This window comes from Prosopis cineraria, unplaced genomic scaffold (assembly GCF_029017545.1).
Source record: "Prosopis cineraria cultivar Desert tree isolate PC_DT_omini unplaced genomic scaffold, ASM2901754v1 PC728, whole genome shotgun sequence".
In the NCBI taxonomy this organism is placed as follows: domain Eukaryota; kingdom Viridiplantae; phylum Streptophyta; class Magnoliopsida; order Fabales; family Fabaceae; genus Prosopis; species Prosopis cineraria.
In genome coordinates, this window is record NW_026556053.1 from 26,849 (window position 1) to 43,192 (window position 16,344).

Here is a 16,344-nt window from a genome sequence, read left to right on the forward strand (position 1 = left end):
TTGCAATTTTTTTTAAATATAATTGGACATGGGTTGGGAAATAGGATGGCACAAGAAAGATTTCAACATTCAGGAGAGACTATTCACAGACATTTTCATGAGGTTTTAATAGCTTGCTCAAAACTTGCAATAGAATATATCAAACCACAAACCACAAGACAAGTCCTTTCGTCACGTATCAAACAAAATAGAAAATGATAAGCAATATTGGCCATTCTTTAAAAATGCTACTGGAGCAATTGAAGGCACACATATTCCATGTGTAGTCCCTACTAGTGAAAAATTAAAATACATTGGAAGAAAAGGAATCCTTATGCAAAATGTAATGGCTGTGTGTAATTGGGACATATACTTTATTTTTGTCTTGGCTGGATGGGAGGGTACTACACATAATGCTCGCATTTTTCACCATGCTCTGATAACTCGATCCATGAATTTTCCACATCTGTCTTCAGGCATATTTGTTTGTTCAATTTGTTTGTGTTAGATTTTCCAGCTTACAGGCATTAATAGTAATCTTTTTTTACAAGATAAATATTATTTAGTGGATGCTGGCTATCCAACACTAAATGGATATCTTGGTCTGTATAGATGGGAACGCTACCATCTTCCTGATTTTAGAAGATCAATTGGATTTGTAAATAATAATGAGGTCTTTAATTATTTTCATTCAAGTTTACGGTGCACAATAGAAAGAACATTTGGAGTTTGAAAGAACATGTTTGCAATTTTACACAACATGCTTAGCTATGACTATGATATACAAGTTTAAATTGTTGTTACATCAATGGCGATACATAATTTCATTAGAAGATACTCTAACTCTAATTATGATTTTATGCGTCATGAGAGGGAAGATCAGGAAGACCATGAGGATCAAGAAGACCATGATGTGATAAATATTCATCCGTAACATCTTCTTCATCAACTATGACTAGTATTTGTGATATTATTAGGGACCAACTTATATATTATCATCTTCATTAATTATTGTAAAATTAATGTTTCATATTTAAGAATTTAATTTTCTTGTCTTTTATTGAATTTATTTTAAGTAAGATATATTTAGTTATTTATTTACATAAATTTAAATGTTAATATTAATATAATTTAAATTTTTAATTAATTATATATGTAATTTAAATAATATATTTTACTTCTTAAATAAAATGTAACAACTTTAATACTATTAGATACAAATTTATCAATAATTTAATTTTAAAAAGCAATGTTCTTTATGGTAATTTATACAGTTAAAATTGATTTTGAAAAAATTATCCAAACATCTTTAATTCTGTTAAAATTAATTTTAGAACAACAGCATCCAAACAGATTGCTTTCTAACATAATCAATTATAATTAAAATTTATCACTTAATCAATCATTTTCATAATCTATTATGTCCAACTGAAATCTAAACGGGCACATAGTAAAATGTAATTTTGAATGTATAACTATTAAAAAAGACATCGATTTTTGATAATTTGCAATTTTTGTTATGCCAATGTAATATATTAGAAATCTAAAAAAGTGATAAAAAATTTTAAATAACATAAAATTTGATATGTTAATTAATAACAAGAATAAAAAATAAAAAGTTTGATATATTGGAAAAATTATATAATAAATAATAGTTTTTACCTAATATATAATAAATAGTTTAACATATATTAATATTAAAAATTAATATAATTAATTGTTCGATATGTAATGTATAATATGGTTTTTAATTGAATTCTCAACTCTATTAATCTTTCTTTCATAAGCCACAAACCATTTCGTCTAGAAAATTAATTGTTTTCAACTACTTGTGATCGTCAGGAAAAAACTACTTGATCGAAAGGAAAATTACACAAATACATTATTTGAAGTCTGAGATTTTTTTCAAGGAAAGGTGTGAGTTCTTCTTTTCTGGGTAAAAAAATGGGTCCAAGTTTGAAACTTCAAATAACAAATATATTATTTATGTAATCTTGCAAGAAAGAAATAAAAATTAATAAAAGTTTCATATACATTCACATTTTTAATGACAAATCCTTTGGAACGTAGTACTAGCATTATCAGGCTTCGAGATTTACATTTGAAAGTTTCATCCTGGCTCATTTGGAAATCCACTTTCAAAAAATGGCTTCTGTGTATATATTTGAAAGTCATTTTGCCCAATCATCTAATTCCCAAACAACTTACCGCATCTAAAAGTGGGAAAAATGCTTCCCAAACAAATTTACCAAATTTTGGGGATGTATATCTTACATTTGTTATATAACATGTCACTCACCAAATTTATAGACAAACAAGGATGGATTTACTTTTAGGCAGTTACCCATAAATTTTTTTTGGTTTTGAAATATTATTTATATGATTACACATACATGTATGCATGCTTTTTTTTTTTTTGTGTGTGTGTGTGTGTTGACAAAGCAATTAATAGTATTATCATTAATATACTCGCTTCATGTCAAATTATAATATATTTTTAAAAGAATTTTTTTATTTTAAAATATAAGACACTTTAAGTAGATTACGATTTTATTAAATATACAAATGTTATTACTATCCTTTTTCTTTTTATAATTAATTTTTATCTTTTTTTTTAATACATTAAATTATGAGTATTTTTAAAAATTTATATTTTTATTTTAAAAAGATAAGATTGTTAAGTGTATTTGATATTTATTGATATGTAAGATTTTATTTAAAAATATTTTATAATTTAAAATAGATGAGTATTAATCAAGTAACATATATAGTGGGGAAAGTAGCTGACAACTTTATGATATCCGCGGAGCTTTTATGCGACTAATTAATGTTCTAGCCCAACGGAGAAGGTTCATGCAACCACTTAGTATTCAAATTACAAGAGGGACTTCCAGAAATGCACCTTCATTCTAGGTGGAATGTGTGACTTCCAGATAAGTTCCTAGTAAAATTGCTGAATCAATCTAATTGCTAATAACATTCCTTAATTGTAGATACTCTTGAATGAGTTGTTGCAAATATTGACTTTGACACAATTCTTATCCTAAAAAAGTTTTAATCCTTCAAAATAGGTATACTATATGTTTTTTAATTACTCATTAGTAATCTTTTTACAGTAGGCGATCATTTTTGAAGTATGATAAGATACTAAATAAAAGAACATCTTCCACACGTGGATTCAAATATTTGTTTGTCATATTATTAGGCTAACTCCTTCTACTAGATATAACCTTGTTAGTAGGTATACAATACTTTTGAAGGAGAATGACAACTAAGTCCCAAAGGGGTTAATTTATTCAACTTAAGTTTTAAGAAAAATGACAATTAAGGACCCTTTAAAGATATTAATTTCAATTAAGGATCATAAAATTTTGAAATCCTAATTAAAGACTATGGAATAAAAAAAATGTAGTTTGTCTTAAATGCCCTAAGAAAAAAAAACCCAATTATGTTGAAATTTTAATTATGTTGTTTTCACAATATACATTAACAATTTTTCCACGTCGATTAATGAATTTTTAAGTGATATTAGTGAATCTCACCTCATGTTAATGGATCCTAATTTAGACGTCATTTTTTGTTAAACAATCAATTTTCAAATGAGGTTTCATTTTTTTCACAATATATGTTAGAAATTTTTTCAAATCTAATTGATGAATTCTTAAATGACATTTTTTGTTAAACAATCGATTCCCAAGTAGGTTTCATATTTTCACAATATAGTTAGAATTTTTTTAAAGTCAAGTTAGTGAATTTTCAAGTGGGGTTTTATGTTTTCACAATATATATTAGTAATTTTTTGAAATTGAGTTAATGAATCCCCAAGTAGTATTAGTAAATCCTACCTCACATTAGTGAATCTCAAGGACATTTGAGACAAATTATATTTTTTTATCTAAATTAAAGACCATAGTTCTTAATTGAGATTTTAAAATTTTATAATTCTTAATTGAGATTAATATTCTTAGAGGGTCCTTAATTATCATTTTTCCTAAGTTTTAAGAAATTTCAAAATGTCAAGTAAGTTTCTTGATCTTTAAGTGACAATATTCTAATAGATAAAAAGATATGCAACTTTGTATCTTAATTTTACAACTTTATTATAATAAATTTGTGACTCATTTTTTCAACTTTAACAAGGAACACAATGCAAGTTTAGCTTTCAATTTTGCAACTTCAAATTGATAAATTTACAACTTATTTTTTAAATTTTAAGAAAAAATACATATATTAATGTTTAAAGTTTGAAACTAACAAAGTCGTTATTTTAACTACTCCAAAGATGTGCAAGTTTAGTTTTCAATTTTGTAATTTTGAATTAATAAATTTTTAAATTTTTTTTAAATTTTAAGAGGGAATATAAATATTAATGTTTAAAGTTGAAAAGTAAAAAAGTCATCATTCTAACAAGTTCAGGGATTTGCAAGTATAACTCTCAATCTTGCAACTTCAAATGGATAAATTTATAACTTATTTTTTAAAATTTTAGTCATTTATTTAACTTAAGGGAATTTAAGTCAATTCTTTTATAAATCAGATTTGTCAAAAAAAAAAACATGAGACTTTATTGATATTTTAAAATTGTCTGAGATTTAAATTAAATTAATTAACCTTTTTAAAACTCAGTTGACATTCTCCTTCTTTTTAATGATATGCGTGTGCTGCCATCTTGACTTGAACACTTTAATTTATCACTGTAATAAGCAACTTATTTTGAAATAGACTTGTTTACACCTTACGTGACTCGTGATTCATAACTTGTCCACCTTTTGTTGGGTTAAAATTATAAACTTGTCCTGAAAAAAAAAAATTGTCTTATTAATTGTAATTAGGGCTGTCAATTAAGATTGGCCCTTAACAAGTCAAGGCCTAAACAAATTAGCTCAGTTAAGATCGATTATATTTTAGGATTTCATTTTGGTTAGCCTGACTTTGGCTTTCAAGGCCTTGGTCTTATTTTTTTTCATTTTTTCAATTTAAACTTCTAAAAAAACATATTTAAAATCCTAACAAAATTATTAAATATAACATTATGTTTAGAAAAATAAATTTAAATCAATACATACACCAACAAATTTAAGTCTAATAAAAAACAACATCACTATAAAATCAATATTAATAACAATCAGACTTTATTAATATCATCAGCTAAATCTTGATCATTTCATTATCATCAATATCAGTATAATTTTATTTTTCTCCTTTTGAAGCCTCATCAATGGCAAAAATATTAAGTTTTTTATATATTCCTTCTTCATTTTTATGAAATGAGGCTAGGGTTTTTGAATTAGTGTAATATTTAAATTTTTTAATATTAAAATATAAATAAAAATTATAAAAGGGCTAACCCTTTTAAGCCCGAATTGTCATTTTATAATTTAAAACAGTAGCCCAGCCTTAATATTTTTTAGGCTTAAAAGGACTAGCTCAATGAGCTTGGCTCTAATTGATGGTTTTAATTATAATTTTCAATAATCTTATCAGAATGAATTACTATTCACATTTCAAATCTAACAACTACTACTTGAATTTGAATGCGCAGCATATATTTGTATGAAAATTGATATTAAGTTATATGTATAGTCTAGGAATAATACACTTTCTTATCAATTTTAATGTTTATGTATTTTTTTTATAATGTCGGTACTTAACAAAAGATAAATTATCAATATGAAAATTCTTAAACTCAATCTCCTATCCTATGAAATTTCATTTGGTTTGCTTCAAAGTTTAATTTTTTTTTTTTCGGGGAGTAGTCTAAAGACCACCATTAAATCATACAAGAGAAGAAATTAGGCAATAACATGTAATTTATTAGAGATATTAGCTTAAATTATGTCCCTCAAAAAGAGTACGAAGAGTAGGATTTGGATTCAGAGAGTTTCATAGGTATACTTACTCAATGAGTATTTCAATTACAATTATTAGATTGCATTAATATTTGAAAATTATAAAAATATACTCCCTTTAAAAAATTCAAAAAAATCAATATAATTAGTTAACACTCTTTACTCATGATGTATCCTCCAAAAAATTTGAGATTTCATATATTTTGAATATTATATGATAAAATCTTTAATAGATGTTTAATTAAATCAAAATATTATTATCGTATTACATGAAACACTCATTGAATAAATGTACTTAAGTTACTTACTAAATTCAAATCCTAAAAAGTATTAGCAACAATGTCCAAATAATGCGTCAAGATAGCAAGTCAATTAGCACAATTGTTATCATCCACGAGCATAAGGATGAAGGTAATAATTCAATTACATATTGTAAGGTTTTGAAATTCTCTAATCAAATTGATAAGCATGTGATTTCATGAATATTTGTAGTTAACAAATCATTGAAAACATTGATTCTTCTGTGACCAAAGTTTTAGCTAAGCTTTAATTCTTCAAGAATTAACAAAATCTCCTATCATGAGCACAAGTCTAAAAAAAATGTCTATATTAAAAGACTAGTTTATTAGATGAAAGAACCACTCACATTTATAAACCCTATTCTACTTGTAAAGTTTTTTGATGTGGGACTCATGACATCTCTATAGATGTGCATGGCATGTAACCAAGTTTTTTAATGTACCTTGTGATCTAATTGCCTTTATAATCCCAAATGAGACATCCACAAGTAGCTTAACTTTTTGTTTTAATCATTTGTTACATAATTTTAACAGAGTTTATTATTGCATCTAACTTTCTAAATAGACCAACAAGTGTGGAAATTTTTTTTAAAAAAAGAAACATCCTTTGGCCTATATCAAAGTTGTCAATTTTGGAAATGCTGACTTGTAAACAAGTTCGATAGGCTTTTCATTTTTTTTTTTTTTCTTACATAGGCCACTTTAGATTCCCCCCAGCCCATATGGATGATGAAGCATTGTTATCCATTCTCTCAATAGAATTATAAGCTACTTTGGTAGAAAAATTTCCATCACTTAGATCTTCAATAAATAGTATCTTCATAATTATAAGGATCAGAAGGTTTAACTGGAATGATTTGTCTCATTAATTGAATGGGTAAATAATTTTGCATTTTATTTTATTTATATTCCAATTTCTTGATTTTTTTTGGCCAAATATTCCAATTTCTTGATGAGGTTTTGGAGTTTATGCCTTTCTTATGGAAAGTGTCATTCATGTTAGAACCATACATGGTACATGATAAGAGAGTTGACACCATTTATCTGATTTCAAATCAAACTGAAAATAAATATTGTCAATTATGTTTGACCATAAGCATTGTGAACTCCCATGTTAATAACAAGATATTTCCTCCGTTTCTATATATATAAAAAAATTATATTACATAGTTTAAAAAAATTAATTAACTATAATAATTATGTCTGAATATAAAAAAATTGGACTAAAATACTATATGTTCATTAATATAAGCATGTATTAATTATTTCTCATTCATGTAAATTATAAGAAGTGATTTAGAAAATGTATAATAAATACTTATTAAAATATATGGTTTTGCTTATATAAAAAAAAGTAAAAAATAATAGTTTTTCTTACAAATAAAAATGAAGTAGTACTTTATATTAATTATGTAATAATATTATCAGTTGTTTGCCGGAAAAAAAAGACCAAAAAACTTTTCTCAACTCATTTAAGCTGAAAGATAATTACTCAAAAAAGTTAAAAGATAAAATTAAAAATTAAAATTGTGTTTGACATGTTAAATAAAATTTAAGAAATGAAATACACTATTTTCACCGTTGCTTTTAATAAATCAAAAATTGTTGAAGTTACACATATCAATAAAATAGTTTTACATAATTTATATTTTAAACTTATCATTTTTTAAAAAATTCCCTTCAAAATGTGTCAAGTCTTTTTATTTATTTATTTGAAGCATTTTAGGAAAAAATATTGGTTGCTTTTAGAAGTTTGAAAATTATACTGGAGGGAGCATTTAAGATTCACAAGCCGCATCATTTTCTATAAAAATTCCATATATAGTTTGATACCAAATGCTAGTGCTCCCAGTAAATTGAGATGGTAAATAAATTTAATTTCTCATACTCCCTTGTAAAAATGTAAGATATTTTTTTAAAAAGTTAAATGTTAAAAAATAATTTTTTTAAATTTTAAGATATAATTAATGTGTTTTATTCAAAAAGTGTCCATAATAAAAAGAATTACTTTTATTTATTTTAAAATGAACACTTTATTAAATAAAAATAAATATAAAAGATGACATTAGTTTGAAAATAATCATATACTTTTTAGAATAAGATTTGATTAAAAATAGTTTATACTTCCTCTGTTTAAAAATGTAAGATATTTTTAATCAAATTTCACCCCTTAATAAAGTGATTACTTTCTTTCAAATTAATCTTATTTTTTTATATTTATCCTTATTAAGTACCCTATAAATATAAAGTCACGGGCATTTTTTTTTAAAAAGACAATGATTACACCTCAAAAAATTAAAAATATTTTATATTTTTAAATATTTAATTTTTTAAAAAATATTTTATATTTTTAAATTGAGGAAGAATATTTTAACACAAGGAATACATTTTAACCCTTGAAACTCCAAAAGACTAGGAAGTTAATTTTGGCCTGCAAGAGACTAAAAAGTTAATTCATTTATTTTTCTAAAAAAAAATTACCTATAATTTTTGGTGTTCTTTCTCATATTTGGGGGGATTTCTTCTCTGTTTCTTGCCCCTTGCCGTAAAAATTAGAACAAGAAAGACAGAAGGATCATGGAAGAAACGCAAATTAAAACGTCGGAAACGGAAGATTTTTTAATTTTCAAGTGGTTTGGTGTATCTCCTAGTCGGGCCAACTCCAAAGAAGGTAACGTAAGTCGGAATCGATTACCAGTGACCACCATCTTCAAAACCCTCCAATCTATAAAGTTCCAAGAACTTCAAAGCCTGTTTGGTGTGGAAGTCAACAGAAAGGAACTGTTCGCAGATCCATCTCTTTCCACCCTCACTTCAAAATCATCATCTTTCTTCGATATTTGCCTATAAACCGCCGAACCATTGGGCAGATAATCTGAAGTTATAGCTTTTTTTTTTTTTTTCTCTCCCTTTCCTTCTGGCTCTGTTATCTTCCCATTTTCCATGTCTGGGGTGTATTTCTATTTGGGTCTTGTTGTTCTGAGCCTACTTTCTATCAGCTGCGTGGTGACTTCAGATTCTTCACTGGGGTCACGTCGTTCGATCCTTAGAGCAGTCAAAAACAATGTTAATAATGGAGATCTTCGAGATTATGCCGTTGACTTGAATGCGACGAATTTTGATGCTGTTCTGAAGGATACTCCTGCTACTTTTGCTATTGTTGAATTCTTTGCTCATTGGTTAGTGATCATTCCTATGCAGTATGTATATATCCTTGTTTTGATGAGTTGATTGAAATCTCTATTGGTCTTGAACCTGTTTTTTAAGTTTTAATTTCATATTTCTTAAAAGACCGGGCCCGAATAAAAAATTGCATGACCCTTTGACCAGAAAGTAGATCTGCTTATAAAGTAGTGAGAGAAACGAATTCACATGACAGTTAACTGGAATCTGGAAGCATTTAGAGTTTATTGTAAGGCAGAAAAAGAATTACAATGTTTTTGGAAAATTTGACTGGGTTGTTTGGTAAAGCAGTGAGAGATTACCTCTAGTTTAACTAGTATGTTGATGTTAAAAGTTGATTGAAGATGCATGAAAACTAAACTGAACAGTAAAGTTGAAAATGGGGGAAAATCTAGCAGAAGACTAGCCTTGACTTCAAACTGACTATCTTTATTCCATCCACTTCATATTGTCCACCCATACATATTTGTTAAGTAAGCAGGGCTTGAGTTGTAGTATAATTTGCAGTCGTTGCTTATGATAGCATAATTGCCAAGTACAACATCTTTGACTAAGCATGGTTATTCAAAACATCCATCAAACACTCAGTTAAATGTGTTTATACTTTTATTTACTGGAGTACTTTGTGTTCTTTCAACATGCTTTTGAGCTGCCGTTGGAATACATCATCTACACTCTAGATATGTTTGCAAGTGAAATTATTGTCAACTACCCCCCCCCCCCCAAAAGAAAAAAACAATTCTTATTGATCTTTCATTTGCTTTGGCCCTCGTTTCCTCTCCCTCCTTCACTTTTTTCTCCCCTTGTTAAGTATTATTTATACTTTGATATACCAATTAACTTATCAATTAATATTCTAATTTCCATTTTTGATTGAGATATTTATATGGTTTATAAGCTGTTGTTATTCCTAGCCTCTTGGTATCCTAATTTTGTCTATTTATGTTAGGACCTTGTTTCCATGCTCTTTACAAATATGATATCCTGTCTTATTTGCCTACAGTTGCAAGAACTGTGTGGTTAATGTACTCATATTACAATTTAGCCATCTAGCTGGATGTTTATTGCTATGGTATTCCAGGGCAAGATCTCAGTTCATAAAATGCCAAGTCTCTTGGCATTAAGTAGAAGAGATAATTCCTGTGGATCAATATATATATTTAATAGAAATTAATATATGGGCAATTCTATTAAAAATCATGGGCAAGAAGATTAACTATTCAATTTAACAAAAAACTATGGGCATGAAATTAATTTCTTTGTGATTAATTCAAATCTGTATCATACATAAATAATGCATTAGCGTGAATTTATTAGCTTTCTACAGGCAGCATAACTCATTATTTTAGCTACAATTTTATCAACAAACATCTTATTAGTCAACAACGTGCTTGGTTGTTTTCATCCTTGTCTTAGTTATCAAGCTGTTCATTTACTCATAGAGATACTCAATTCAGTCAAACCTACCAAGTTGTTTTCCCACTGTTCCACTTTATTCTTTGGGTTTTTCTTGATAAAATATTGCTTCTTCGTGTATATTTTTGTTAAACATGGTATTGGCCTTTGCTCCAAGGATCTCTCTATGCAGTTAAGAATTAAGATAGTAGCTTAGGAACAAAAATCTGAAAACAAAAAATTAGCTCTTTTATCATCCAGTTCAACTTAGTTTTTAGGGAAAATTATTCATTTGGTCCTTGTAGTTTTGACTCAGTTATAACTCAGTTTTTAAATTTTGACTCTTGTAACTCAGTTCTTATATCTTTAATCATTTAAATATTGGTTCTTATATCTTAAAAAATAAAAATATAAGATTAAAATTATGTTAAAAGTTATGACTAATATTTTAAATTACTAAACCTTTTCAATCTATATAAATATTATACATATTAACAGTTTAAAATATTTTTAATCTTTATAATTTTATTTTTTAAAATAAATGACCAATATTTAAATGGTTAAAACTATAAAGATTGATCTATAAGAGGCAAATTTTAGGAATTGAATTATAACAAATTATAGTTTAGGGATTGAGTTATAATAAAGTGAAAACTACAATGACCAAATAATTAATTTTCCCTAATTTTTAAATTCCTTCATAGGAGATTTTGCTACAAGTTCTTTCTGCATGTTGTTAGATTAACAACCATGAAATATGGGTATCGATAGATTCTAATTTTCCATATGTCCTTATTTTTCTGTCAGGTGTCCTGCTTGCAGGATTATAAGGTACTATTTACCAAAATATAGTTTAAAATTTGAGGGTTATTTAATTAATAATTTGGAACTATTGTTATTCTCATTTTCAATTTCTATTACAGCCGCACTATGAAAAGGTTGCACGGCTTTTTAATGGACCTAATGCTGCACATCCAGGGATCATATTAATGACAAGGGTAGATTGTGCAGTGAAGGTAAGTGCATCTTCTATTACTTTGTTTCAATTGTGTTTTAATGTTTATTCAAATTGTACGAGTTACTTTCTTGCCATCATTTGGGAGTTTTACTGATTAGTTATTTGGGATTATCCCATTCAGTTCTTTGGGCCCTGTGATATATTACTTCTAGTGGGATTAGCTATCCTGTTTTATTTTTGTCAGTCTTGTGCTTGGGTTGCTTGTCTTAAAATGATTTGGGTTGTTTAAGTCCTCCATAGTCATATTTTTTATGTTGGGATTTATGTTTTGAAGTTGGTTTGATTTAGAATAACTTGGGGGGTTAGAAGATTTTTCTGTGATTTGTTGTTCTCATTCTACATGACTTTTTTTTATGAGGAAATTCAGTGTCAGAAGCAAAATAAAGCCAATTATCATGGTAGAATTGAATGTTACTTGGGGCCAAGCTATGTTGTAGGATGCAGTTTATTTCTGACCGTACATGTTCTCTACTCTACTCTATGTATAGGAAGCTTAACGTATTCTCCCCACTACTATTTAACAGTTCACAAGTTGTGTGAAAGATTCCTTTTTCTGTGTTTCATTAGGAGAGACATTGATATATTTTGAAAATCTTATCACAAGACACATTTATATTACCACATGGACAAATTAAACCTTAAGATTTCAGCTGAAAAAATAATTTCAACCTATGAGATCTCAGCATTCTGAGTACTCTTTGGACCCACCCCATGAAGCAACCTTGCCACTCTTTGGTGTACATTAGTATCTCTTAATTTTATAGTTTCTTGTAGAAAGTCAGTTTTATTTTTTTGTCCCTTTTAAGATGCATTCTTTGTCCTCTCACTTGTTAGAGATTGTAATAAAACTATTTTGGCCCTCCTTTCATAGCTTAATATATTTGACAAAGTATTGGAACCTCTATAACCAAGTGGTCAAGAGTTTGATTCTTACTGCTCCCTATCTTAATTAAATTTTCATTGCAAAGAATAGTGAACCTGATCTTTTTCCGGATTTAAACTTAGATGCCTTCATGTGAAGAGGTTTATAGATGTTGGGCCTAAAAAGCACTTTTTTTAAAAAAAATAATCACTCATAGCAAAGTTTTTGGTGGTTGTTTAAAATTGTAAAAATAATCAGAATCTGAAAATAATCAGATATCAGATTATTTGAACAAGCTAACAAGAGTCGCTTTTTGAAAAAAAGCAGTATGCTAGAAGAGAGAGAAAACTGTGACGGACACGGCTATTTTCACAGAAGGACTAAATCATCAGTCTCTCACTCCACAATGTCTTCTTTTTCTCGGTGTTCATATTTCAGTCTCCTCCAATCTCCCACTATGCTTTATTTTGCGTGATCTTGGCGATAAATGTTAAACATCTCAATTTGTTTATTTCCTCCACCTCCCTATAGTGAGGACTTTAACAATGGTTTCGATATGACCCACCACCTCCTAATCCAATTCTACCTTACTTTTCGTTCTACCATAGGAAGTATCCTCACAGAATGGATGAGTCGTTGGAAGGAAGCACCTACTAGAGATGGACGGGGAGGCTGATTGCCACAGCCTGCCTTTTGTCTTTGACATTTCTCCTTGTGTAATATAAGGCAAAATGCAATGATAAAAAAAAAGGAATATTTTTGAAAATGTGTTGAGGATGAATCCTATAGAAAAAAGTGATTCTTATGATTTTAACCAAACATCAAATAATTTCTGATTTTTTCAATATCTCTGTTAAGTAAATCATTTTTTTATAAATCTCTAAACTGTATAAACATTAATTATTTTTAATCTTAAACAAATGAGCTCGTTAACTACTAGTGGCCTCACCTTAAAAAAAAAAATACACATGGTCCTTCACGTAGCTGTTTTTGTAATGAATTGATCCATGACATTGTTATTGAAAATAACAAGGTAGTTTAAAATCAAAGTATCTTCTTCTCCTTCTCCTTTGACATTGTTCTCCTCCCATCTTACCTTAATTATGGAAACCTCCCTTCTATTTTGAAAATTTACATAGACCTCCCCCAAAATTAAAACTTATGTTACATAGACCTCCTCTCTATTTTTAATATTCCATTTACATCTATCCAATTGTTAGTTAACCATTCAACCACATGATTAAACTTTTTTATTATATTCTAAAACTGAATTTTGATCATGTTATAAAGTTGATTAATTTTATAACTTTAATATCTTTAGATACATTTATTTAGCAATCCTTTAAAATATTTTTGAATCATTTGTATTTTTCAATTTTTTGCCAGATTATGAAAATCTAGCCACACAACTAGTCTAGTCCGATCAGGCAAAAAGTGTGATTACTTTGTTCATTTTAAAACCAGATAGCAATGATGGAGGCGCTCCAATTTCTCATATGAACACTCAAGACAATTGTTAAACATGCTTTTGGGTCAAATGACTATTGTCCACTAATTCCCTTAGCCTACACTTGTCTTCAACTATACGAATAAATCATGAAGTACTATGCAGTGATTTTTCTCCAATCAGAGGATATATTGATATTGAAAAGATGGAAGGTAAGTTATATTATATGAGGATCAAATAGAATTAAAAGGAGTGCATGAATTAGTCTGTAGCCATGTGTATGGAAAAGGGTGGAAAGTAGTTGCACGAAACTTGTCTCTGTTTGTAGATGCATTGTCCTCCCTTCAGATCACCTCTTTGCTTGGTTTCGTTGTTGCTTTTGCTGTAGTTGTCATGCCTTTTCTTCCTCTGTTGCAAGTTTCACTGGGAACTGTGAAATTGATGATAGATTTAGATTAATTAGGGATTTAGTATAGTGAGGGTAAATTATTGAATAAAACTTGTTTCAATATAATTTTTAATTAAAAAATTTTTAGAATCTTGTATAATATTCTTGACGATTTAATAAATTGGACTAAAGTCTATATTCTCAAATAGAGGAAGATCTCTGTGATGAGACAAAATAGAAGGGTATTGTGAATAGCTTACTCTAATTTTTTATGGAAATGCATTTGTTATGAAGTGTTTCGCTGTCTCGTTCATTGTGTTTCCTTATTTAAATTTCTTACTTGTGCTTGATTAATTATTATTTACAACAACTGCTGTAATACATGCTTGAGTGTTAACATGTTGCTTCTGCTTCAGTTGTAGTCATTAACTTTGAAATAGGTTAGTTTCATAAATAAACAAGCCTTGGTGATCAGTCCTTCCTATTTTCACTTGTTTGGCAGCACAGATAAATACAAATCTCTGTGATAAGTTTTCTGTTAGTCATTATCCTATGCTCTTTTGGGCCCTCCTTCTAAATTTGTTGGTGGTAGTTGGGAACCTAATCAAAAGAAAAGTGATATACATGCAATCGATAATGGACGCACAGCTGATCGATTGCTAAATTGGATCAACAAGCAAATGGGCAGGTATGAGGAATGCATTCATTTACTGTTAATGCAATTACAATATCGTATGTGAACTATGAATATTGTCCAATATAAAACTTGTCAATCATTTTTAAACTGGACATGTTTTACCATGCATTGCTTGGAGTAAGAAAATGAGTTATACAACCAGTGGATAGTGACTTGTAACTTGTTATAGAATTTATTTTTTATATCAATATATTGATCAATGTCCAAAAGATTGAAGGGGATGAATGTCCTTTGATTTTACTAGGGGGAGATGTGTCAGAACACAAGTTCCACCATTATGTATGTGTATCTTTGTGTACATGAATCTTATTAATTTCAAGTACTACACTGGAGAAAAGGAAGGGTTAAAAGTACTGAAATGTAACTCCACTTTTTTATGTTGAAAACTAGGTTAATTTTTCTCATTCACTATATTTTCTTGAAGTCAGAGCAGGTGAAAGGCTGTATACTACTACTGCCAGATTAATTTAGAGCCTTTATAAGAAAAATGGAAGGGTAACTGAGTCAAAACATGTCGGAGTTTTGGTTCTGTAGTGGCGCAACAGGTTCAGCAAATGATCTAGAAGGCTACATAGAAATTCTGGACTATGGCAGAAAACTAGGACAAGCCTTGGAAGAAATTCTTAAGAATGTTTCTTTCTGTCTCCTGTTTTTGTTTATTGTTGGAGTCTTCCCCCTTGTCCCCTCTATTCTTTTCTGTACTTCTCTCCTTTAGCTTGTTGAAGTCATCCTGGTTGGCGGGTGGAGTTTATCATCTTTAGTGCAGCTTTGATGTTGGGAGTGCTAAAGTTTTCTTTTTGATAATAGGAAATAACCATTATTGGAGTGACTTCTAATGAACGGAGCAAAAACGTGGATTGTTAAAAACATTGGGCCTTCCACTTTCAACTTACTTTTCCCCAGTTGTGAAAACACACACACAAATAAAACAAAACAAAGAGAAAGAGAGAAAAATAAACTGATTTTTTCTATATATCGAAGTTGGCAAATAGACCACTGAGATGTTTTATATCCATCAAATAATTCTGACATTGACTTCAAATCGTTGGAGTGCCATGTATACAATTGTTGCAAGAGCCAATGTAGAGAATTGCAATTTGCCAATGACATGTTATTGCAATTGCCATGGTCTGACAAAACCAGTGTGAAATTTGCGTGATTAATAAATTCATTAAGTATGTAATTTCATGCACGTTTATAGGATTATTTTACTATTGTTAGAAATTT

The 16,344-nt window shown here is 28.5% G+C and overlaps 1 protein-coding gene across 1 annotated transcript; it reads left to right on the forward strand.

Annotated features, from left to right (window-relative positions):
• The first annotated feature begins 8,679 nt into the window (after positions 1-8,679).
• On the forward strand, positions 8,680-11,654 carry LOC129298154 (sulfhydryl oxidase 2-like). The gene is made up of 2 exons (XM_054936564.1): positions 8,680-9,306; positions 11,513-11,654. Exons 1-2 carry the CDS (start codon positions 9,071-9,073, stop codon positions 11,637-11,639), a joined length of 363 nt encoding a protein of 120 aa, XP_054792539.1. The 5' UTR covers positions 8,680-9,070; the 3' UTR covers positions 11,640-11,654.
• The last annotated feature ends 4,690 nt before the right edge of the window (positions 11,655-16,344 follow it).

Bases quoted from the DNA above. Each gene is read 5' to 3' on its own strand.
- LOC129298154 (XM_054936564.1), top strand. From the start codon at position 9,071: ATGTCTGGGGTGTATTTCTATTTGGGTCTTGTTGTTCTGAGCCTACTT. The intron at 9,307-11,512 runs GTTAGTGATCAT...TTTTTCTGTCAG, and splicing joins GTTGAATTCTTTGCTCATTG to GTGTCCTGCTTGCAGGATTA.